Source organism: Lotus japonicus, chromosome 1 (genome assembly GCF_012489685.1).
Source record: "Lotus japonicus ecotype B-129 chromosome 1, LjGifu_v1.2".
Lineage (NCBI taxonomy): Eukaryota > Viridiplantae > Streptophyta > Magnoliopsida > Fabales > Fabaceae > Lotus > Lotus japonicus.
The window spans coordinates 22,158,697-22,183,891 of record NC_080041.1 but is presented as its reverse complement, the minus strand read 5'-3'; the positions used below and the strand labels follow the sequence as shown (position 1 = coordinate 22,183,891).

General features: G+C 44.4%; 2 protein-coding genes across 2 annotated transcripts; both read left to right on the top strand.

The window, feature by feature from the left end:
• Window positions 1-2,082: 2,082 nt before the first annotated feature.
• Window positions 2,083-2,709, top strand: LOC130730114 (uncharacterized). The gene is made up of 2 exons (XM_057582024.1): window positions 2,083-2,412; window positions 2,524-2,709. The coding sequence occupies exons 1-2, from the start codon at window positions 2,083-2,085 to the stop codon at window positions 2,707-2,709; spliced, it is 516 nt and encodes a 171-aa protein (XP_057438007.1).
• Window positions 2,710-8,569: 5,860 nt separating this feature from the next.
• On the top strand, window positions 8,570-9,490 carry LOC130730105 (uncharacterized). The gene has a single exon (XM_057582016.1). The coding sequence runs from the start codon at window positions 8,570-8,572 to the stop codon at window positions 9,488-9,490; it is 921 nt and encodes a 306-aa protein (XP_057437999.1).
• Window positions 9,491-25,195: the final 15,705 nt, after the last annotated feature.

Sequence of the window (25,195 nt, the reverse complement as noted above, 5' to 3'; positions counted from 1 at the left end):
AAAGAATATGTCATTCTGGGGTGTGAGAAGCATGGTGCGTATATTCCCTACAGAGAACCGGATCTTGTTGAAGGAACGTCAACACAAAACACAGGTTGTCCTTTTAGGCTAAAAGGACGACGTACGAAAGATGATAAAGGTTGGTGGTTGAAGGTGATGGACGGTAGACACATCCATCTCGCAGCTGAGTCACTACTTGGCCACAATTACGCTGGTCGACTGAATAGTGAGGCGAAGGAGGACGTGATAAATCAGGCTAAGACTTGGGTTCCACCTAGAAAGATGTTGGCGTCCTTGAAGGAAAAAGATCCTTCAAACTTGACTACCATCCAACAAATTTATGGTGTTTGCAAGCGGTTCAGACAATCCGTTCGTGGGTCACTGACAGAGATACAATACTTGCTGAAGAAGTTGGATGGTGAGAAGTATGTTCACTTTGAACGAAATGAACCCGGATCGGAAGTGATTAGAGATATATTTTGGGCTCATCCTAATGCCGTCAAACTTTTCAACACATTCCCATATGTAGTGATCATGGATTGCACATACAAGACCAGCAAATACAAACTACCCTTGCTCGAGATTGTTGGCCTGACCTCCACGGATAAAACATACTCAATAGCATTCTGTTACATTGGCAGTGAGACCACAGATGACTTCATTTGGCCACTGGAGTGTATGAAGTCTCTGATTTCCGACCAATCCAGGTTGCCTAGAGTGATTGTGACGGACAGAGATCTTGCCTTATTGAGTGCTGCTTCACAAAGCCTTCCCACCACTACCCATTTACTATGCTTGTGGCACATCAACAAGTGTGTTTTGGCAAAGTGCAAAGAGTATGTTGGCACGGATGATTTTGCTCAAGAGGTTATGGACAAGTGGGCCGAATTGGTAGATGCTCCAACAGTTCCAGAATTTGAAGCTCATTGGATTGAATTGTTTAACATGTTCAAGCTTAAACACAAGTTGAAATTTGTCACTTATTGTTCTACTACATGGTTGGTCCACAAGCAGAAATTTGCCAAGGCATGGACAAATCATGTGATGCATTTTGGAACAACAACAAGTAACAGGTACAAAAATTATGTTATGACTTGTTATATGTATTTCATTTCATAGATTATTACAGTATTAATTCTTACATGTGCGTTGTTGGTTTGCAGGGCTGAAGGTGCACATGCCAGCTTGAAGTTGATGTTGCGGAACAGTAAGGGTGACCTGGCCACATCATGGGATACGTCGCATAGTTTGACCACCAATCGTCACACTGAGATAGTAGCATCGTTTGAGCGCAGTATGAATAAAATTGATCACCTTTTCAAGACCCTTTCTACACAAATATTAGGGGATTTGTGTCAATCAAATGCCTGAAACTCATTGATACTGAACTGACAAGAATGCGAGCCTACGGCGGCAGATGCGATTGCTTATTGAGAGAGACTCATGGACTACCTTGCGGTTGTCAACTTGCAGGTTACCGGTCAACCACTCTCCTGTCAACTACTTCCAATTATTTATATTTGTGATTCAATGTAACATGTCTGTGAACTTGCAGATTATGAGAGGATTCCGTACGAGGCCATTCATCCATTCTGGAAGAGCCTAAGTTGGGAGCATGTACCTGTTGCAGATACTGGCAGCTCAGATATTTGCGGACTAAACCATGGAGAGATGCACCCAGAAGTTGAGGCACTGACACGTTATTTCCATTCTTTGGATACTGGAGGGCAGAGTATGGTAAGGAGGAAGCTTCAGGCGATATATTGTCCTGAAAGGAGTACACTATGTACTCTTGAGCTTCGGATAAAGTCCAACCGCACTCCTAAGTTAAAGGAGAGCAAACAACCCAAGGGTCGAGCAATAGGATCCTTGACTCGTGATCCTTCAGCGTTTGAACTTACTGACAAGAAGATTAAAGAGGAAAAGAAGTCTTCACAACCAGCAAAGAGGAAGAAGCATGTGAAGAAGTCTGATACAAGCCCTTTCATGTGTAACTTTCCAGCCTTTCTCCATCCATATATTGACACAATTACAGATGTTGAGGATGATGGTAACTGTGGCTATAGATCCATTGCTGCATTAATGGGGCATTCCGCCGGTCAGGACGGTTGGCCTTGGGTTAGGGCTTCATTGATACAAGAACTTGAGACCAATGTGTTAATGTATAATAGGATGTGGGGCACAGATGTTGTTTATGGCTTACATGATCGTCTCACTCTTCCTCTTGTTGACCCGGCCACCCCTGACAAATGGTTTCAACTGCCAGAGATGGGATACCTTGTTGCCACAAAGTACCAATTGGTTCTCGTATCCTTATCCTCTATGGGTTGTAACACATACTTTCCACTGATAGGAGCCGGTCCACGAGATGAGCATACTGTTATAGCTATTGGACATGTGATAAATCACTGGGTACATGTATATTTTGACCAAATACACTAATATTTTAGTTGCCTACTAGCTTGTCGATTAATTTTTGTATGTGGAAGTTATCTAATTTTATGGTTATTCTCTAAAATGCAGCTCCAATTAACTCCTGGACATCCTATGCCGACTATTGCTCCCCAGTGGGATTGGCACGCTGATCTTGCCTCCAAATACTGGCGCAACCTATATGGTCCACGTTTAGACATGTACGCTGAACAATTCCAAGCTTGGCTTGGTGCTTTTAGTGGTCATGCGGACTATGTGGACATCACCAAAGATTGAATGTTCTTGTATTGTGTAATATTAATTTGTAAACTCTCTGTAATTTGGTAGAATGTGGCCCTTATCACAGGTTGTTGTTAATGACAACTATTTAGACATCATCGTAGATTGGCAGGTTCATGCGTGTACTTTTGGTAATGTTAATTTGATGTACTTTTGGTAATGTTAATTTGGTGTACTCTTGTCATTTTCACTTTCATTACCCTCCACCACCAACCCTGACATTACTCTCAACCACCAGCCCCAACCACTATTCTACCATCCACCAGTACACCTTAAATGTTTTGACCGTACTCCTGAGCTATAAATCTCTGTTGTGTCTTGCCTCTTCTTCTTACTCTTCATTCCTCATCTTCCTGTCTATTGTGTCTTGCCTCTTCTTCTTACTCCTCATTCTACACAATGGAACAAGACCCAAATCCATTTGTCCGCCATTGCAAAGGTCAAAGCAACAACTCTGGCAGCTCTCGTCCTCTCATTCCTGGCCCGGCTGGCGCCATCCAGGCTGCCATGTATGCCCGTAGATCCACCCCTAACACACCACTCATTCCGACCCAGGAAATCGTGAGGCGTGTGCTAGATCATGGATCAACCGAAACCGATCCTGATTTCAACTCACATGCTTGGCTATCAGCCCTGCAAGAGTGGGGAATTGCCACTCCGCTGGGCTTTCTGACAGCGAACGTTGAGAGGGTGGAGAATGTTGTTGCTGTTATCAAATCTTGCACTCCCAATGGGTTTGGAGATGCGAAAGTTACCCTCAAGGTATGTCTTGTCCTTGCTTTTGTAAGGCCTTGTTTTTGGTCCCCCTTGACTAACCATTCTTATTTAATTCTCAAACGATTTCAAAAATTTAGGACCCCACGGGTGCTGTTGATGCTAGCATCCATCGCAAGACCTTTACTCATAGTGAATTTGCGAATGACATAACTGTTGGATCTGTTCTCGTTCTCCAAAAGGTCTGAAACCTAAACATGAAACTTGCTTCATTTTTTGGACAGATAAGCATGGTTTAATTAAAGTATACATTTCACTTGCAGGTTGCTGTGTTTGCACCTAGAGGAACTGTTTGTTATCTTAATATAACATTGCCCAACCTAGTGAAGGTATTCCCAAAAGATTGCGGAGCCCATGACTTCATCGATATCACAGAGGAATAATTTTGTTTTCGGTGTTGCTTATGTTTAATTTGGTTGTGTAACCGTTTAACTTATTGTCATGGATTACTACATGCTTTGAATTATTTATGTTGTCGTTGTTTCTGTTTTTTTCATTATAAGAGTCATAATATTAAGACTAAAAATATAACACATGTAAATAAAACGAGGCAAGAGTCATAACATAACATAAAAAGTCCTAACATATACATAATAATGGATCCCACATAACAAGTGTAATAAAATCACTCTCCCCGACCCCGCCCCCTGCGACCTCTGGGTCCACGAGCTCTACCTCCATGAACACCCTCTCCAGGATCACCCTCTCCACGTGCTCTGCCTCCACGTGCTCTGCCTCCACGGGCTCCGCCTCCACGGGGTCTGCCTCCACGAGCTCTGCCTCCCGCAGCTGCGGCTCCTCGAATAGCAGAAAAGGCAACTCCCTGGGTACCAACGAAGGAATTTCGTCGAAAGAGATCGAGCGCCCTCTCCGTAAGGATTCGGGGCTGTGTCCCTGGAGCAAGAGCACCTGGCACCTCCAGTGACTGCTCCAACAACTCCACACCCCTACGTATAGCAGACTGCATAAAAATAATATACAAAAAAAATTTCATTAACAAAAATCACAATTGAATGGATAAAAATAATATACAAATTTAGAATCCAAACTTACCACGACACTAAGCTCCTCCCTCCTATCCTCAGGGATGATGAACACATAGGACACTCTGCTATACCACCTCATGTAACCCCCCGGATATGTAGCAGGTATCCCATGAGGGCGGAGGTGCGGCTCAAACTCAGCATAGGCAGCATCTGCGGTCTCAGCAAGGGACCCCGTCATCTGGATCTCAGAGGGGTGTCGAGGGATGTCCTGTATGTAGCCAAACTGGCGCATAACCCGCTCTGGTAGATGTCGGCTCACAGACCGACCGTAAGGTGTCCTGATGTAGCCGGAATAGAGGGCCCTGGGATCCCGCGGTCGAACATCTCGATGGTCCTCAAAAGGGGTCCATGTGATATCATCCACTGTAAGCTCATCGAGCATGACTCGTCTCTCATCGAGTCCGGAATGCGCGATCCGGGACGTGGACCACCGTTGCGCCCTAGGCTGGTCCTGTGTGTAGCCGGGTACCTCCGTCCTGATAATGACGCTGCTGGATATGTACTCATACGCCCATGACAGCAAGAGGGAGGTGAACCCACCGATCTGGGCTGTCTTCCTACGGGAAGCACGACTCAGCTGTTCGTACAACGATGCCAGCGCAATCGCACCCCACGCGTACTCCGACACGCGACCGAGGTCCTCAAGCCGCCCGATCTAGTAGACAGTAGTGTGGTAACCACCACTCTTGCTGGCAAAGAAGGTGGCACCAAGCTGGTTCACCAGCCAGATCCTAGCAGCATCCTCATAGCGTCCATCTACAATGAAATGAATTAAGTTAACAGTTATTAATAATACGCTAAAAATAAATACAACTTAATAAAGTAATGATTAAGACATACCATCCATAGCAGACGTGTACATGGTCTTCAGAGTAATGAACCGAATGTTCTGGCCACCCGCCGCCTCAAACTCAACCAGATAATCAGCAACAGATCCTCCCAGGAGCTGGGCGCAGAGCGCTGCACAGTCATCTCGCTCCCCCCTGCTCGGAGTGTAGAACCTCGACCCTGTGGGAAGATGGAGAAGAGCCGACACATCGTCCAGGGTGATAGTCATCTCCCCGAATGGCATGTGGAAGCTACTCGTCTCCTCATGCCATCTCTCAACAAGGGCCAGTATGACAGCTGGGTCTGTCTCCGGTAACCCACACCAAGGCAGGTGATACAAACCCGTCTGCTGCAGCAGCTGTCGCACATGTGTGTGGGCCTCTGAATCGCCATCACAGGGTAGGTTCCGTACCTTCCCCCCAACAGTGACCACCCTCAATGTCCGACGGTCCACGTACCGCAGGTCTGTGCAAAGAAGTGCCTGCCACGTCCAAGGAGCCTTGTGGTCAGGATAATGCGCAAGAAGCGACAGATGCTCAGCCCCCCGGGAAACGGTGCCACCCTCTGGATGAGGTCGTCATCCGCACCGCCCTGTGCCCCCTCCTCTGGCACCACATCAGCAGCATCAATCTCCTTCTGGAGAATAAGAGGCTCCTCCTCCTCACCACTGGCCTCAGAAGCAGTCTCAGAAGCAGACTCCTCACCACTGGGCTCCGAAGAAGACTTCTCGCCAGATGTCTCCTCAGGAGGTAACTCAACCATCGGAGACACCGGAGTAGGATGAGGCTGAGGCTCAGCCGGAGTACCTGACGGAGCTGTAGCAGACGGACCACCTGACGGAGCTGTAGCAGACGGACACGGAGACGGAGCCCTGGCCGGAGTAGCAGACGGAGACGGAGACGGGGCCGAAGCCTCAACCGCCTGACTAGCTGCTCGATGGACGCCGCGCTGCGTTGAAGCATGCAAGCGCTCGTGGCGATCCTCTGCATCATCGACTGTAGAAGATCGAGACCTCTTCCTCCCGCCCTTCATTCTCCTATGAAAAGCAAACAAATTTAACATCAAATTACAACTTGAGCAACTTTAACAGTTACAACTTGTACAAACATCTCTCATATAGCAACAAACATCTCTCATATAGAAACAAACATCTCTCATATAGCATTTTCAGTTAATAAAAAAATAATGAAAAAAAAACTGGCTTAATAAAATATTTTTCCATCTGCCCTGTTATACATAAATTATCATTTTTCAAGGAAGAAGAATTTATGAATTCTGTCATAGGACACCAGTAGCAGAACAGGAAAATAAATTATATAACCAAATTTGTCAATCTAGATAACTAAAATGCAACATTAAGGAAGTTCCCTAGTTCTAATAAGCCGATACCATCAACACCCTTTCCCAGTGTCATGACACTAAAATATTTGAAAATTTGTACAAAATATTCAGCCCAATAGATGGAGGACTGGTTTAAAACTAAAAAAAACTGGCTTAAAAAAACTGGCTTAATAAACTGGCTTAATAAAGAATCGGGAAATGTTTTTCCATTACAGAATCGGAAAAACATTTTCCATTTCAGAATCGAAAAATGTTTTTCCGATTTTACAGTAAACCCAGAACAAGAACTGGAAACGACCCACTCGTGCCCATGACCGTTTCATGCAATTTCAGTCAATAAAACCTACCTCTAATCATCAATCAACTACCCTAGTGTTCAACATTCACCTAATAATCCATCAACTACCTCTAATCATCAATCAATGTGAGAGAATAAATGAAAATCAAACTTACCTTTTGAATGTAATGGAATGGGAGTTCCGGTGCTTTGAGGAAGCTTTGATGATGATGGGACCGAAGCTTGGAGTGGTGGAACGCAAGTTTGGGAGAGATTTGAAGAGAGAGTGATTTGGGGAGGGAAATGGGTTTTGAAAATTATGTGTTTCAAAACCTATCTGATGCTGTTATATCAATACGAATCGGTAAATGATAAACCGATACGTAGCGGAAAATCATTTACCGATATTAATCCGGAGGGTTTCCGGTAATTTCCCCACTTTAAGTGGGGCGGGAAGCCTAAGGGCTGGGGTGTTAAACCCAATTCCCTTTGTGAGCACCAGAGGATGAGCAGAGTATCCTTATCTTTAAAATTACCAAGCCATGTTGGCAATTACTCTTTATTCCCGTGCCTTATGTTTGACATTAGCTAGCTTCTTACGCCCATCGCCTTATCTCTTTTGTTTAAAGACACACTTAGCTCTCATGCTTCGAGCTCGATGTCTTGTGGACTTGTGGACTGGGCGAGACCCTAGGGTCCCTCAGCCAGGGACGCTGGCTTAAGGCGAGGAATACATCAGGGACTTAGGCGTTTGTCTCGAAGGCCCAACTGGCCCATTAGGATGATTTAGAGGCGCTAGGCCCAACTCCCCCAACTATAAATAGGGGACGGTGACCAATTGTAAGGGACCCCTTAGCTCATTTGTGCAATAACAAGCTTGAAATTCAGTTACTTTCTCTCTCTAAGCGGTTACACTCTCACTTATCTCTAGAAATCTCGCATCACGTTCCTTGCATCTTAGGTACTATACCTCATCTCAATGTTCATGATGGAACATTTGACGCCGTCTGTGGGGACCAGTAGATTTTGATTCCCAAACTACGTGGATTGCAGTTGGATTTGGAGAAGTTCAATTCTTCGTGTGAATTTTCTTCAGTTTTCAGTTTTCGCTCGAAGTTTTTCGGTTCACTATTTAGGATCGATGGAAACACGTCGTCGACGACGCGACGAAGATCAAGAGCGGCGGCGCGGCTCGCCTCCACGTCGCGTAAGAGGTAGGCCGTGACGCGAGCAAGTTCGTCGTAAAGAAACCGATCAGTTAACTCGTCCACCACCACCATCACCTCCACCTCCTTCTCCAATGCCTCCGTTACCTTCTCCGCCGAATTCACCGGAGCAACAAAGATCACCAACGCACTCACCCGGAGTTTCGGGAGAGGAGAATCAGGCAGCTCAGGCACCGATCTCTGGCCAAGACTGGAGGCGCTTGATCGATAGTGTTGATGATATATGACAAAGGAACGACTACTTGCAAGAACAGCTAGAGTATTATCGTTCCGAGCAACAGGATGAAGGGGAACGCGAGGCGGAGGCCGTGGCTGAATTCGAGCCGTTCTCAGTGGCAGTAAGGGAGGTTGCCATACCAGATAACATGAAGAATATTGTACTTGAGACATACAACGGGAAATCTGATCCCAAAGAGCACATGTTATACTTCAACACAAAAATGGTGATCACTGCCGCTTCTGACGCTGTGAAGTGCAGGATGTTTCCAGCTACGTTCAAAGGCACAACCATGGCTTGGTTTACCACGCTACCCCGGGGATCCATCACTAATTTCCGTGACTTCTCATCAAAATTCCTCGTCCAGTTTTCCACCAGCAAAACCAAGCAGGTGACGATCGAGGATCTCTACAACGTTCGCCAATCTGAGGGCGAGACTCTAAAGCAGTATGTAAAACGATTCAGCGCAACATCAGTCAAAATTGAGGAGTCAGAGCAGCACGCCTGTGCGCGTGCCTTCAAGAACGGGTTGCAACCGGGGAAGCTGAACAGCAAATTGAGCCGCAAACCGGCTCGGTATATGGCGGAGATCCGGACGCGAGCAAACACCTACATTCTGGACGAGGAAGATGATGCTTTCAAGCGAAGGTGCACGAAAAAGGAGAAAGACGGCGAGCTGGGGGACGCTTCGCCGGAAGAAAAGCGGACTAAGGAAAGGGGAGAGAGCAGCAAAAAGCGAGACAGGAAGGTAAGGACAAGAGAAAAGACTGCGAAGGAGCCATTGTATCCTAGGAGAGAAAACTTTGAGCGTCGCAGACCGTGGCATCAAGCTGACCCTCGCCGACGAGAGGAGTCAGGAAAGAGTCTTAACGCCCATCTGACGGAGTTGCTTCGAGAGGTCAAGGCAAATCACGCAGTTGAGGAAGGCGAGAAAGAGACCGACCCGCCCCGAGTGGCGTTGGATAAAACAAAGTGGTGCGAGTACCACCGTTCGGCCGGCCACGAAACGGGAGATTGCTTTACCCTGAAGAACGAGATTGAGAGGCTCATTCGAGCGGGACGATCGTAGATGAATGACCGTGGCGATCGGTGGAATGGAGAGCGACAGCAAGGGAAGCGGTACAGAGGGGGTCGTCAGCAGGATGACCGCAGGCGAGACGACCGCCGGCGCACGCCAACCGCTGACAAGAAGGAAACATTGGCCACAAGGAAGAAGGAGGCGGAGGAAACCTTTAATAAAGACTTTGAGCCGCCAGTTGGTACGATAAATACAATTGCGGGTGGATTCGGCGGGGGCGGAGATACAACGTCGGCGAGGCGAAGGCACGTGAGAGCAGTGACATAAGTGCAACAGTACGAAACGACATTCAGTTTCCAGCATCCAGATATTGTGATATTGTCGGTCGATTTCGAAGGGATCAGGACGCACAAAGACGATCCGGTGGTTGTGATGATAAGAATCAACAGGTTTAACGTGCGGCGGGTTCTTTTGGACCAAGGGAGCTTCGCTGACATCATCTGTGGGGATGCTTTTGATCAATTAGGATTGAAGGACAAAGACCTGATGCCCTATACAGGAACGTTGGTAGGCTTCTCGGGCGAGCAAGTTTGGGTAAGCGGATATGTGGATCTGGACACAGTCTTTGGTATCGACGATAACGCGAAGCTACTCCGTGTAAGGTATCTTGTATTGCAGGTTGTGGCATCCTATAACGTCATTATTGGAAGGAACACACTCAATCGCCTCTACGCAGTAATCTCGACGACACATCTAGCGGTGAAATATCTGTTGTTAAGTGGAAAAGTGGGAAAGATTGTAGTTGACCAAAGGAGGGCGAGAGAATGCTACAACAACTGTCTCAGCTTGTATGGAAAGAAAGGAGCTGGCGAGGGGCATAGGTGTCATGAAGTTGAGATCATCCAAGGAAATCAAGGCAGGCAAGGGGGGTCAAAGCAGGGGGTTGACAAGAGGATGGCAAGACCAGGGAGCAGCGCAGGAAAGGTCAGGGAAGATGGCAGGACGGGTAAGGACAGGCAGTTTACGGACGCTCGTGCAGAGGAACGTTGGGAGGTGTGGTCGCAGACTTAGAAGCGTACAAATTTAGCAGGGGCTGTTGCCGATCGAGGCCAGGCTCATGGTTAGTCAGGAGAGACGTTTAGAGAAGCTGGTAGAGGACAACTTTGACCTCTTCAGCTGGAGCTCAAAAGACCCAGAATTCTGGGAACTGCCGATGTTCAGAAAACCGAGTCTCTCGAGTTCGGGGCGATATGAGGAAAAGGGAAAGGGAATCATGATTCAAGAGATGGACCGGTGCATCACCCAGTAGGGCCATGGCGAGAAAAGAGGTGATGAGTTTCGCGAGTGGTCTAAGGACAGAAAGAGGGTGGGGAGAAGGAAACCGGTGAGTCGTCGCCGGGGAAAAGCAAAAAGAGAGTCGAAATATTGGAAGCATGTGGGTGCGGTAGTTTATTAGCCAGAGATGTCCAAGCACGACAGGCAGAAGGGCAAGATGGGAGAAGTTCCTCACCACCACGAGGCGGGCATGGAAGGAAGCTAGCTCAGAAATAACAATGAGTGGCTAGCGAGCACGTCTAGCTCGAAAGATGTGGTGATGGGGATGATACTTTGACCCAAGTGGATGGGAGCGGAAGCGCGTGGAAAGCAGGGGCGGGCCTAAAATACTATTACAGCTAAGGGACTGACAAGGAGCTGGTTTCGGCACGAGGACGATCAGCCAAGCGTGCCTCGCAAAGATTGAAGGTGTAAAGATAAAGATACATTCTTGTTCTCCATTTCGAGAGTCTGTTGGCCAATGCCTCTGAATGGTAAAAACAAAGACACGTTCTTGTTCTCCATCTTGAGAGTTTGTTGACTGTCACGTCTGATTGAAAATACAAGAATTGTATCCAACAATTTCAATCACACTGAATTGCGGCGAGAGCTAGGTGGGAAAAATTCCCTGAAGGTGGCGATCCCAACACGACCTTGATGTCTGGGGATCGCTCCGGAAAAGCCGACGCAGCTCGCCGTCACTCGTCGGCGATGTGTGCTGATAAGCTTCTTATCCCAAAATCCCCCGAAATATGGGCGCGGGAACATAACTAGGCATAAGTCTGGGTAAACCTATATGGCCATTGGGTTCCTAGAAATAATAAGTCCTCGCCGAGGAAAAACCGGCGAGGCCACACCTGCTCTTACGGGAAATATTGGTGTGATGAAAGCCTCAATTCAAAAATTGAGCAGAAGTCCTAGTTAAACAAAGCACACCATCAATGTTGTCGAACGTAATTCAGAAAAAAGGGAAACTATGGGGGGCGGTGAGAGAAAAGAAAAACTCCGGAAAAGCGCTAAAACAAACATAAAACGTAAAGAAATAAAGCGAAATTGATTAAACTTGAAAGTAAAGTACAGACAAAAAGTTTAAATGAAATTAAAAGTACAAGGCGTTACAATAACTTCAAACAAGTTAACATTGCATTTTACTCTCTTATTCCACAACGTCTCCAAGGTCAACGAGAGCAACTTCCAGCGGATCTTCTCGACCCACCAGTCCGGTGGGTGTGACCTTCTTAAAAACTCTCAGGGGTTCAAGGTCGACATTCGGATGGAGGTGCTTTACCTAAGCTTTGCAAATTAGGAAGCCGCGGATACGTTCGTTGGCTGTCGCGAAAGCAGCTTCTCTCCTTATCTGCTCCTCCAGGGCGATGGCCTGGGCATCCTTCTCGGCCAAAAGCTTGCATTTCGATTCCAAATCTGACCGGGCCTCAGCAAGTAACTCACCTTTGGCCGCCAGCTTCTCTCGCAGATCGACAATCTTCTTATCTTTGGCAGCAAGTTTTTCTTCCTGGGAAGCAATAACGGTCTCCTTGGCACTAAGGTCCTTGCGGAGTCCCTCGACCTGGTTCTCAAGCTGCCTCTCTTTCTCGTCCGCCGTAGCCATTGCAATCGTTGCTTCGGCTAGCTTTTTCTGCTTCTTCTTTGTCCTGCCTACCTCAGTGGCTAGCTGGGCCGACAACTTGGAACATGTCTCGTGGGCTTGAAGGTTGATGGAATGCAGCTTTTCCACCTTTGGACGGAGCCCCGCAATACCAGTAAGGGGCCGCGCCTGCCAAGCCACCTAGGCGAACAGACAGCCGGCGCGAAGAAGACTTGACACAACTTCTTGAGCAACCTTTTGCGGGTTTTGGCTGGGTACTTCCCTCAATTTCTCGAGATAGGGATGAGAGAGTAAGAAGGAGAAGGGATCGGAAGAAGAACTGCTAGAAGGGTCCTTTGGGTGGTATGAGGGAAGCCTCTCTTCCTCGTCGTCGACCCTAGGAGAGTTAGGGGAAAGTGAATCGTGAGCAGTCTGGACGGGAGGAGGAAACAGCGGGCGGGCCAGGGGGCGGAGTCTGCTGACTCGCCGTTGAGTCCAAGGGGCGGGAAGTATCCACAGTAGGGGAACTGTCCGCCTCACCATGATGATCGGGCACCAGGGAGTCACATGCGCTTTCTGGAGCAGCCGGGGCGGACGCGATGGATCCCCCCTCGCCCGTAGCAGTCGAAGAGCCTGTCTCGCCCATCTTCTTTTTCTTGGGAGAGACCTCGCTTGTCGGCGAGCTCTGTCTTTTCTCTCCAACTTGGGCTGGAGAGGGTGCCTTGACATTCCCGGAGAGGAATGCTTCCAACAGTTCGGAAGTAGAAAACTTCATGTTCCCTGAGAAGCAAAGGAAAAGTCATCAGAAACGAAGAAATTAAGATAAAGGTGTGAAGAAGGCGGTAAAGGGAAAACCTAATCGAGGAAACAGTTTGGATCCGGGAGAAACAACGACTAGGTCAGTGCAACTAAAAAGAGGAAGTTGGGATAAGACACCAATGGCGAAACTCTCTCTAGAAGAAAAGGACTGAGAAAGGAGGAGCAAGAGGAGTCGGAGCGTGTGAGAGTCAAGAATGAATATGGGAACGATTGATGGGAAAAGGCGAAAATGGAAGGGGAGAGAATTTAAAGATCAGGGAGAGTAGCGGTTGGGGAATCGTGCCCTGACGTGGCAGGGTAAAATGATTACTTAAGGGAATGCAGCATGAGTTTCGGGAAAAAGAAAAAAATGCATTAAACGAAGGGTTACAACAGTTAAAGCTTATTGGTTTGAATTCAAATCGCCAGACTCTACTGTGATTCGAAGGGACGTCCTAGAGATAGTGGTTGAGATTCTTTGGATTCGTTGATTCTTGTATCACCTCAGGGCGCAACACGTAGCACAGGCTTGACATATCACAAGTAACGGTTCAGGGCACGCGCATAACTATGGCGGGGCGAGCAAATCACGTTTCATCGCCACAAGCTGGCTTGTGGACTCAAGCCGCCAATGGGACGCGACAAGGCGTTCAAAATTTTAAATTTTTAGGCTTTAGATTACCAAGCCATGTTGGCAATTTCTCTTTACTTCCGTGCCTTATGTTTAGCATTAGTTAGTTTCTTACGTCCATCGCCTTGTCTCTTTTGTTTAAAGACACACTTAGCTCTCATGCTTCGAGCTCGGTGTCTTGTGGACTTGTGGACTGGGCGAGACCCTAGGATCCCTCTCCCAGGGACGCTGGCTTAAGGCGAGGAATGCATCAGGGACTTAGGCGGTTTGTCTCGAAGGCCCAACTGGCTCATTAGGATGATTTAGAGGCGCTAGGTCCAACTCCCCCAACTATAAATAGGGGACGGTGACCAATTGTAAGGGACCCCTTAGCTCATTTGTGCAATAACAAGCTTGAAATTCAGTTACTTTCTCTCTCTAAGCGGTTACACTCTCACTTCTCTCTAGAAATCTCGCATCACGTTCCTTCCATCTTAGGTACTATACCTCATCTCAATGTTCATGATGGAACATCAAGCCTAAAGCAAAGAGAGGAAGACCGAGGGGAAGCAAGAATAAGTCGAAACAACAGGCGACGGTAGATTTAAATTGTTCTGACGATGAGTTTGGTGATATGTACCTGGATTCAAGGGCTTGACAAACATGGAAGGTTGGGAAACAGTTGGGGCTGGTTTACAATGGTGATGAAGAGATGATGATTCAAAGACTTAAGAATCATATCAAATTAAACCACCCTGCGTTGCAATGACGTTTATGGGGAAGGTTGTGTTTTTGTGACTGATGAAGGTCATTGGTAGGGGTGTCAAAGTGAGCAACCCGCCTCGCCCCGCCCCACCCCGCACTCAACCCGCCTAAAAGCGGGGCGGGGTGGGCTAGCCCGCATGCAATGCGGGTAGGAAAAGTCTAGCCCGCCCCGCGCGATAGTGGGCTTGCGTGTTTGCGGGCTAGCCCGCATAAACACGAAAAACAAATTTTTACCAAAACAATTGTTAAATTTTGCCTAAAATAAGTGATAAACGATTTTGTCCCAATATTTTTCAATCTTTTTAATAATTTAGCTTTAAAATGTTGATATTGACTAGGGATGACAATGAGTCTCGGACCCATAGGGTACCCGCAAAAAATACCCACTATAGGTAGGGTAAAAATCCGTTAGATGGGTATGGGTAATTACCTGCAAAAAGTATTGGGTATGAGTGCGGGTATGAGTACTATAGTACCCAACCCGCCCGATACCCGCACACGCACATTATTATTATTAATATTATTATTAATGTTATTATTAATATTATTATTATTATTATTATTTAGTATTATATGAACAAATTAACTTAAGCTATAGCTTTCAAACTTACTTATTTTAAAAATAGGTGACTATTTAAAGTATTCATAATCATTGAAAATTTACTCCCACTTATTTTTAAAATTAGTAAGTTAATAACCTACAACTTTAGGACTATATTATAAATCCAAAATTAAAAATTAAGTTATATCTTTCTTGCTTATTCGTTCTAAAAAAATATATTCTTAGTTGAATGATTTTATTTGTTACGTAGATAATCTTTTATATTTATATTAGTGTATTTAATTTAAAATTTTAGTTCTATTTTTTGTTTTCTATTAACAGTGAAATATATATTTTGGTTAGCTAAATTGCGGGTAATGGACACAGGTACGGACATATAGGTACCCAGAGGGTACGGGGACGGACATTCAAGTTGCTACCCACGCGGGTATGGGGACGGGTACGGGTAATTTTTTAAAACTCGGGTATGGAGATGGACACTATAGTACTCTACCCAGACCCTACCCATTGCCATCCCTAATATCGACCCATTCGTAACATTGATACTGTAAAAGTTAGGCACTTTAAAAAAAAGTCATGACTGCACTTTTTTTTGAACGTGACTGCACTTCTTAATGCCTAATAATATGCATCATAATTACTAAAACTTATCATACATAAATCAATCTCTTATAATTAACTCAATGAATCTATTGTATGGTAGCACAGCAACATAATGTTGTGTAATTGTGCTGTGGCCCACACTCAGCTTAATTTTTTTAACACTAGTAGCCTAGATTTGGGAACCAAAAAGAAAGAAAATGTGGGTTGGTCCGCCATGTTTGTGGGGCGGGGAGGGGCGGGTCAATACAATTGCGGGTTCATTTTTTATGGTCCAACCCGCCCCTCTTTTGCGGGCTTGCGGGTTGAGACCGCGGGTCAAACCCGCTTTGACACCTCTAGTCACTGGGTTTGTTTCCTCGAGATTTATTTGTGGTGGTTGGTATGTTGTTATACTTAGCTGGTGTTGATGGTTTCTGGAGCTGTATATTGGTAGCAACTGATTTTGATTGGGTGTCAGGGGTTGCAGGTATATGATTTTGTTCTTTGTGGGTTTTTTCCTATGGACTTGTTTTATGCTTGGTTGGTGTGGTATAGTTTCGAGGGTGCAGGTTTTGGTGACAGGAATTAATGATTATGGAAGGCTGTTGTGATTTTACTGAGGCTTTGATTATATTGAGAAGTGGTTCGTAGGAGCCTATTGAATTGGAGATTAATTGGGAGCTAGTTTGCTGCTACTGCTACTGTATTTTGAAGGATTGTCTTAAGCTATATCAGACTAGGCTTTGAAATTGTTTTTGGTAGATGAGGGTTTGTCTTGTTGTCAATACAATGGTGGGTGTAATGGGATTTTTCATCAATTAGTGATTTGGGTACTCTTTTTTTTTACTAGGTTTTCTCCCACTGGGTTTTCCTAGTAAAGGTTTAATGAGGCTCTGTCCTAAGTGTGCTCCCCAAAAATGGTTTTTTGTGTGGTTTGGTTTTTTAGCTCTCATGAGAGGCTTGATCTAATGGTGCATTTTTATCTCTTTTTCAATAAAGTTTGTTTTGCTATAATATAAAAAAAATCAAAGACAGTTTAAAAATTACATAAATTTTTGAACATGAAAAAATACATAATTGATTATTCATAAAATAAGTAAAGACAAGCGGGTAAATATCCAAGATTGTGATATGATGATTATAAGTGCAATTCGATCTAATAACAAACCATAATTTAATTTCAAAAATAAAATAAACCATAATTTTAATTAAAAAAAAAACAATAATTTGAAACATTGGGGAGAAAATGACATTATTTCTTTGGCTTAATGAAAACATGAATATAAGTTTCCGATTTAGCCATACCCATACTTTTTTTTTTTGAAACAGCCATGCCCATACTTGAAACTAACAATAAAAACTTCTTTTAGCTTCAAAAATCCGTTTCAATTTTTTTTTAAGAACCACTAGAAACAGTGATTTTTTTTAAAAAAGCTACAGGAATTGCTTGGAGAAATAACAAGATTTCTGAATTTTTTTTTTCAAATTCTGCTTTTTATCAAAAGTATACATTGTTAAAAAAATACATAAATGATCACACAATCAGGGCCAATATCAAGTATTGTGATATGATGATCATAAATGCAATTGCAATCACAAGCCATAAAAACCATTCCGGCGAAAGAACAACTGGTTGATGGTCAGAGAGCCCCCAATTCTCAGCTGATTGTGAAATTCCTTCGAACATAAGCATGAAAACTTGGTTCCCACTAGGGTGGACAAGTTATATATTTGGTCCACCGATGGACCAGGCTTAAAAACCGTTAGATTTAAGAATCTAAGAATATTCCTTATTTGAATGGCTAGGATCTGATGGATGATAAAAGGGTGAAAGTGTAAATAGACATTTCTTCTTCTTCTCCCTTCTCCTTGGTACTGCTACCCTCCTCCACCACCTTTCCTCAGCACCTCAGCCCATACTCCCGCCTCCTCCCCGCGAGCCCTGACCCCGGCACGGCCGCCTCCGCCTCCGATGGCTTCCTCTGGTTGGGATTTCTGGGAATCAATGTCTTGGATTTCTGGTGAGGAAATCGATCCTTCTCTCACCATCTTCCTTAGGCACCTTGCTTCACCACATCATTTGCCTTCCCGATTTCCCGGCACTACAGACCGGATATGGGTTAAGGTTTTGGTTTGTTGGTGGTCGGGGGTGGTAGCTCGGTGTGGACGGGGTTGGGGTGGTGGGGATCTCTTGCTTCTTCATTTTTTTTCTGGGTTAGCGTTTTGGGGTTTTGGAATTTTCTGGGGTTTGTTGGTGGTTGGGGGTGGTGGATCTATGTATTTTGTTGTTGCTTCTACATTTTTCTGGGTTGATTCTCGTTTCTGGGTTTCCGGATTTTGGAGTTTTGTAGGTTTTTTGGTGGTTAGGGTGGGTTGGCTCAGTGTGGGTGGTGTTGACGATGGTGGCTCGGTGTGTTCAATAGTTGCTTTTTTCATTTTTCCTGGAATTTTTCTGACTGGTTCATGTGTTCTCAGTGTTGGTAGCAGAAGATGGAACATCAAGGGAGGGAAGAGGGAAAGGGAGAAGAAGAAAGAGGGAAAAAAATCTAAAATACCCTTTGGTCCACCGGTGGACCAAAATAAAAATTGCCCACCCTAGTGGGAACCTGAAAACTTGGTCGTTCAAGTTTTCACAATTGCTGGCTACTAGCTTGCGAGATGCCTCAAGAAGAGGGGGCAGCAGAGATGAACGTTGATCTGTGACCAATGTTATCATAGTGGATTTACTGCATTAATTACTTGGATTTACTGCATTAGTTACTTGGTTAATAGGATTAGTTAGTTTGTTACTTAACAGTTAGTTAGTTTAACTGTTATGGTTAGTTAGTTGAACCAAGGTTAGGAACTACTTTACTCTTTGTATATAAACAATACACATTGTACAATTTACTCATTCAATTGAATCACATTTAAGTTCATATTCATTTCTACCTCTTCTTCTTCATTTTCTCTCCAAGAACCTTGCAAGTTTGCAATTAAAGTCCTAGTTCAAGACTTTTGTGCATTAGTTGAAAATCAGTTTAATACCTCTGTTAAAAGTATCAGAAGTGACAATGGAAAGGAGTTTGCATTGGATTAGTTTTATGCTAGCAAAGGGATAATCCATCAAACTAGTTGTGTTGAGACTCCTCAACAAAATTCCACTGTTGAGAGGAAGCATCAACATATTTTAAATGTAGCTAGAGCTCTTTTGTTTCAAACACAGCTTTCTAAACCTTTCTGGGCACATGCTATTGTTCATTCTATTTTTTTAATTAATAGACTGCCTAATTCCAAGAAGAGCTTAGAAGAGTTGGTGGAAACTTTCATCAACCGGACGGAGAACAATTACAAGAATCAAGAGGCGGCTATCAAGAATCTTGAGAATCAATTTGGCCAGCTGGCCAAGCAAATAGCCGAGAGACCTCAAGGTAAATTTCCTTCCGACACTATCCCCAATCCTAAGCAAGAAAATGCCTCTGCTGTAGCCACTAGAAGTGGGAGAGTGATGAATGAATAAAAGAAAAAAACAGAGGGAGAAAAGAGAGAGGAGATAGTGGGAGGAGAAGTAGTTGTACCTATTAAGGTGAGAGAGGAAGTTGATCTTACTCCTGAAACTAGCAAGGTTCCGTTCCCTAAAGCATTGGCTAAGAAGAGCTTAGATAAAAAGTTTTCAAAATTTGTTGATGTTTTCAAAAAGCTCCACATTAGTATTCCGTTTGCCGATGCTTTGGAACAAATGCCTATATATGCTAAGTTTATGAAGGATATTTTGCATAAGAGAAGAAGATTGAAGGGAGTAGATGAGACGGTGTTGATGACGGAGGAATGTAGTGCCATTTTGCAGCGGAAGATGCATAAGAAAAGAAGGGACCCCGGACGTTTCACTATTCCGGTGGAAATTGAAGGCATGGCGGATGTGGAAGCCTTGTGTGATCTTGGAGCGAGCATCAATTTGATGCCGCTCACCATATTTGAGAGGCTTAACCTAGGAGAGGTTACTCCAACCATGCTTTCCTTGCAAATGGCGGATCGATCCCTCAAGACTCCATATGGGATTGTGGAGGATGTAATGGTGCGGGTGGACAAGTATGTGTTCCCCGTGGACTTTGTTGTGCTTGATATGGAGGAGGATGAGAAGATTCCTCTCATTCTTGGTCGACCTTTCTTAGCTACTGGTAGAGCTAAGATTGATGTTGACAAGGGTCACCTCATTCTCCGTGTTGGTAAGGAAAAGGTACGGTTTTCTGTTTTTAATCCTATGATTGAGACTAACCATGACAATGACTTTGTCTGTGATGTGATTAGAAGCAGGTCAAAGGTTTCAGAAGAGATCCCCAAGGTTAATGCCCAAATTGATGAGTTCCATCCGGCTCTCATCAAGCTTGTTAATGGTAACAAGTATGGGGGGTCCAAGTATGAGAACTTACATGCTCATATGGTGAAGTTTACCCAAGCTAGCACCCTTGCTAAGATTGAGGGCGTTTCAAGTGATGAAGTGAAGATTAAACTCTTCCCTCATTCTTTGACAAGGGAGGCTAGAGCTTGGTTTGATGAGCAAGAGGACATTGCCTCATGGGAGGATTTACTCCAGAGGTTTTGTGCAAGGTTTCTTCCTTGCACTTGTGGTAAGTTAATCAATGGAAAGGAATTTCCTTCCTAACACCATCGGAAGGAGAGTCCACCTAGGACTATAACCTAGGGCTTAATGGGAGACAACCCATTCTTTTCATTTTGTTAATTACTATCTTTTAATTTTGTAGTATTTTAGGTGTTTAATTTCAAAAAAAAAAAAAAAAAAAAAAGTAAAAATTTTTTGGGAAAAAACTGGGTTGAGCGCCTAGGCGCCAATTCATGGGCGCCTAGGCGCCAATTAGTGGCAGAGGCACTGCCTCTGGCACTGGTGTGAGCGCCTGAGCGTTCCCCTCGAGCGCTCGAGCGCTCCTATTCGTTCTTTTGCTTACATTTTGGGTTTTAAAACCCCAACCTTTCATTTCTCCCACTCTTAACTCCCTTTCCTTCATAAAAAACGCACCTCACTCTCTCCAAACCCCATTTCCACTTCTCATTTCTCACTTGCATACACTTTGGCTCTCCCATTTGCTTCCAAGTTCTGCATTGTTTCAAGTTCCTTTCACTTGCACCCACTCACTCTCAAGTCAAGGTAAGTTCCAACTTTCACTTTCCTTCATTTTTGTTCATGGGATTTGCAATGCATGATTACAAGGGGGTTTGGGTGAGTGATTTGTGTCAATGCAAGTTGGGTTTGGGTTGTATATACTCATTGGTGGTTGATGTTGTGCTTAATTAGAAAGGGGTTGTAGATTTGTGAGGAATGGGTAGTTAGAATTTTGTGGATTAGTTTAGTTTATCTTTTGCTTATAAGGTGTTTGATAGAATGCCTCAATGGGTTCTCTTAGTCGTTTTTTGGCAAGTGCTTGTGGTAGTTTTTCTCTCTTTGCCAAAATCACTAAGAAACTTGTTGGGTGCTCTTAGGTTGTTCTTTATTTTTATTTTTGTACAAAGTTTCTCCTCTCATTTCTTTTTATTTTTTTGAACTAACGTTTCTAACGTTTGTGGCTTGTGTTTGGGCTAACAACTTTGCAGATGCCTGTGAAAAGAGCAAGAACCAACACAAGAGCTGCAGCTTCTTCCTCCACCTCCCGGAGTTTTGATCGCTCCCGCTTCCTATCAGCAATTAAGGAGGAGTTTTACCGAGCTCACCTAGCACACAAGGAGTGTGTGAAGGAGCGGGGAGTTTTGTATCGGGAGGGAAGAAGAGACCTCTTGGGCATGCAAGAAGCCATGGAGATTAGTAGGTGGAAGAATTGGGTCAACCCCATTCCGTTTGCTTGTGAAGTCATGGTTAGGGAGTTCTACGCGAACACCTACTGTGACAATTAAGAGGACAGGTCCAGGCCACCGGTGAATTCATCTTGGTTCAGGGGAGATGTGATTGACTACAATCCAGCAGTCATTCGCAGGCATCTTGGTCTCCTCACGGAGGACCAAGAGAGGGAGCTTTTCCGCGAGAAGGCCACTTATCATGAGCTCTTAAAGGAGAAGTCACCGGAGATCTTGGAAGACATGAAGGCAGTGATTGTTAGGCCTGGGCGGGACTGGGAAGCAGTTGATGATGAGATTATTTTTGTGAGGAGAAAGGACATGACACCGCTGGCTAGAGTTTGGGCTGAATTTTTGCAGGATTCCCTCATTCCTAGCTCTAACAAATCTGAAGTTAGAGAGGTTACTTTGGTTGCCATCTACTGCATCTTGAGAGGTCATCCTATGGATGTGGCCACCATCATTGCTGGTCGGATTTATTCCCTTTACAACAGGAGTAAAGACAAGCATCGACCCATCTTTCCTCACTTGATTTGCTCTTTGATTCATGCGGTGAGGGACAGAGCTAGGAGGCCAGTCCATGTTATTGAGAAGAGGTTGCCTGTGGCACCTCTGCTCAGTAAGGAGAGGATCGCTCAACTTTATAAAGAATGGACGGCAAGGATGCCTCAAGAGGAGGAAGAGGAAGAGGATCCTGAGGAGCCAGCGGAAGCGGAAGAAGAAGAGGAAGAAGAGGAAGAAGAAGAGGAGGAAGAAGAAAATGTTGAGGTGGTGAATGAGGTGGTTACTCCACCACGTGCTGACCCTTCTCCTGCTTGGATGGAGGCCGCTTTCGGGCGGATGTTTTTGAGGCAAGATCGCCTACACAGGGATCTTGACCTCCATTGGAGGGGAGGTAGCACATCAGACCCCAGGTACAATGGGCCCTTGGATTTTAATACCTTGGAGCAGGGGATGATAGACTTGAGCTTGATGCATGATGCCGGAGTTCATCCGAATTATGGCGATGGAAGGGGTGACCATGACCCCATGGAGTGATTTTGCTGAGGTAACTCTACTCTTAGTTTAGGTCATGCATTTTTAGCATATTTTCAATTTGTAGATTTTGTTTTCTTTTTGATCATGCATTGTTTTAGCTGGTTTTGTTTTTGTTTTTGGGTCTTTTACTTCCCTATACTCACATGCTTTTAGCTATGGTTTTGCTTCCCTACTAGTGCTGTTTTTGAAAATGCTTTGGTGAATACTTGTTGTTGTTTCGGGGATGAGTGATTGCATGTTGGGGAAGAGAGGAGGAGACTTCGGTCTTCCGAGTGTGTCTTGAGAAAGGAGTCGAGGTGAGTCCATTAAGGGTCTATCTTTGACCCTTCACCATAAAAATTCTCTGGAGGATCCTGACTCACTTGCAATTCTTGGTTCTGCGTTGATTTCACTCATAGCATGCTTAGTGATTCTTGCTTTATTCTTGAGACTTGTAGGATTTCTTGAGATTCTGAATTTGTTGTTTGAACATTGTCCTTAGTTGTCCCATTTGAGCCTTATTGGAGAATTTGTTGTAGCCAAGTTTTTGGGACGGATGTTTGGTTGGAATATTGGGGGAGTGATGGTCCTTGTTGTGTTGTATGGAGCTGAAAAATGAGAAATAGCCTCTTGCCCCAAAAGAGAAAAAACAGTGAAAAAGAAGAAAGAAAAAGAACTCCTAACCAAAAGTTGGAGTTGGAAAAAAAGTGTGTAAAAAGGTGGGTGCAAGAGACTTGTAAAGGAAGAGTGTTGTAAGCTTCGGGGTTATTAGAAGAGGACCACACTCAATGTGCTTGAAAGCCTAGTTTTCCTTTAGGGACCAACCACCATCATGTTTTACCTAGCCAATGTTTCAACCCTTATGGAAGTCTCTTTGAATACTTGCATGCTTGATCTTTGTTGCTATTGAGTGAATGACATTCAGGACCTATGAACTTGCTTGTGTGCTCAGTGCACTAAATGAACATCTCATCCTAGGATTTTTAGTTCTATATGCTTCTCATGAATGGACTCTACACTTTTCTCTTTTCAAAAGATGCATGAAGTAGGTTGTCGAGTCTTTCTCTTGAAACTAGCTGTGATTACTTTGTCCCCTTGTTTTTGTGAAGTATTCCTTGTTGAGAGCACTTATGTGGGAGCATTTCTTGCGCTTGAGGGCAAGCGAGTATTATTTACGCTCGAGGGCGAGCTGCCGTTGAGTATAGTGGTGTGATGACCCTATTTTAGTAGTGTTTTTAGGGTCATTTCTTTGCTTGTTTTGAGTCTTTTTGTTGAGTCTCATGTAGTGTTTCATGCATTCTCATGCATTTTTATTCTTTTCTTTAGTTTTTATTTCGTTTTGGTAATTTGGTAGTTTTATAGGTAGTTTTCTTGCATTTTAAGTAAAGTTTAGGACTTGCATGATTTTGTTGTGTTTTATGAGGGACTTCTTGTGCTAATGAGCTCTTGGAGCTTCTAGAATCTTCCTTGTCTTGTTGGTTAGGTTTGGAGTGCAGAAACTGAAGGAGAAGGAAGGCCAAGAAGCATGGAATTGATGAAGAACATAAAGAGAATTGAAAAGAGGAGTTTCAGAAGCCAAAAAGTCATTTTCAGGCGAGCTAGAGCGCCTAGGCGCTGGGAATGGGCGCCTAGGCGCCAATAGGGTCAGAGAGCATGTTTTTCAACATGCAATTGGCGCTCAGGCGCTCTGAATTGGCGCCTGAGCGCCCAGTTTCGTTCATTTTGCCTATAAATAAGGCTTAGGCCAATTTCTTTGATACATTTTGTCATTTCACTCATTTTTGATCAAGTTTTGAGAGATGAGGAGAACTTTGGGACCAAGGGAGGTTTCCAACTTGTATTTCTTCTCAGGTTTTCTTTACATTTCCTTTATGAATTCACTAGCCATGAGTTAGCGTAAGGCCCAAGTTTTAACGCTTTGGATAAGTGAATAAAATAAAAGAGTTATTTGATTAAGATAAATTTGGGAAGGAAAGAGGTTCAGGAAAAGTCCAAGAATGTATCGAAAAACCGAAAGAGTTATAGCACGACTAACATACGCTTAACCTTAGGTCGAAGGTATTAGTGAATAGTTAATCTACGCTTTAGGACACGATGGAAACTAATTCCAAAAATCCTCAGAGAAATGTTAGAACTTCTCTTTTCCGTCCTTAAACAACCATTTCGATGCGAAATCCTGGAAAGTACGAACGTCAAATTCCAATTCTCGGAAGTTTGCCGAAACGGAATCCCTGATAGTTCGAAAAACCTAAGATCGACAGACGATGAAGACTTTTCTATCCGGAAACTCAAATGAAGATTTCACCCGCGTTCTCCTATTTCTCTCATCATTCCTAATCTTTCTTCAGAAGGAAGTTTTCTCATCCGACGATCACTGCAAAAAGTAGTTTTTCGGGATAAACCGACTTACACCGACTTATGCCGATTTTGGATCTTTTGGTTTAATTCCAAGAATCCTGTTTTGAGTTCTGGAATTCTGTCGCCATAACCTATCTTAGAATGCGCAGAGGAACGCGCAGGAAAAATCGGAATCGCAAAAAAATCATTTTTCCGTTTTTTCCAAAACCTATAAATAGTTGAAAAATTAGATTTTTTGAGAAAAAACCCATTTTCCCCCACCCCCAAAACCGCGAGTTCCTAGAGAGAGAGAGAGATCCAGATCTTCGTCGTTTCTTGCCCGTTTGCTTCACCGATCGTCAC

What these genes read in the sequence shown, in the direction of transcription:
- LOC130730114 (XM_057582024.1), top strand. Translation starts at nt 2,083, where the DNA reads ATGGGGCATTCCGCCGGTCAGGACGGTTGGCCTTGGGTTAGGGCTTCA. An exon ending in GACATGTGATAAATCACTGG is followed by an intron (nt 2,413 to 2,523) that starts GTACATGTATAT and finishes TCTAAAATGCAG; the next exon opens with CTCCAATTAACTCCTGGACA.
- LOC130730105 (XM_057582016.1), top strand. Translation starts at nt 8,570, where the DNA reads ATGAAGAATATTGTACTTGAGACATACAACGGGAAATCTGATCCCAAA.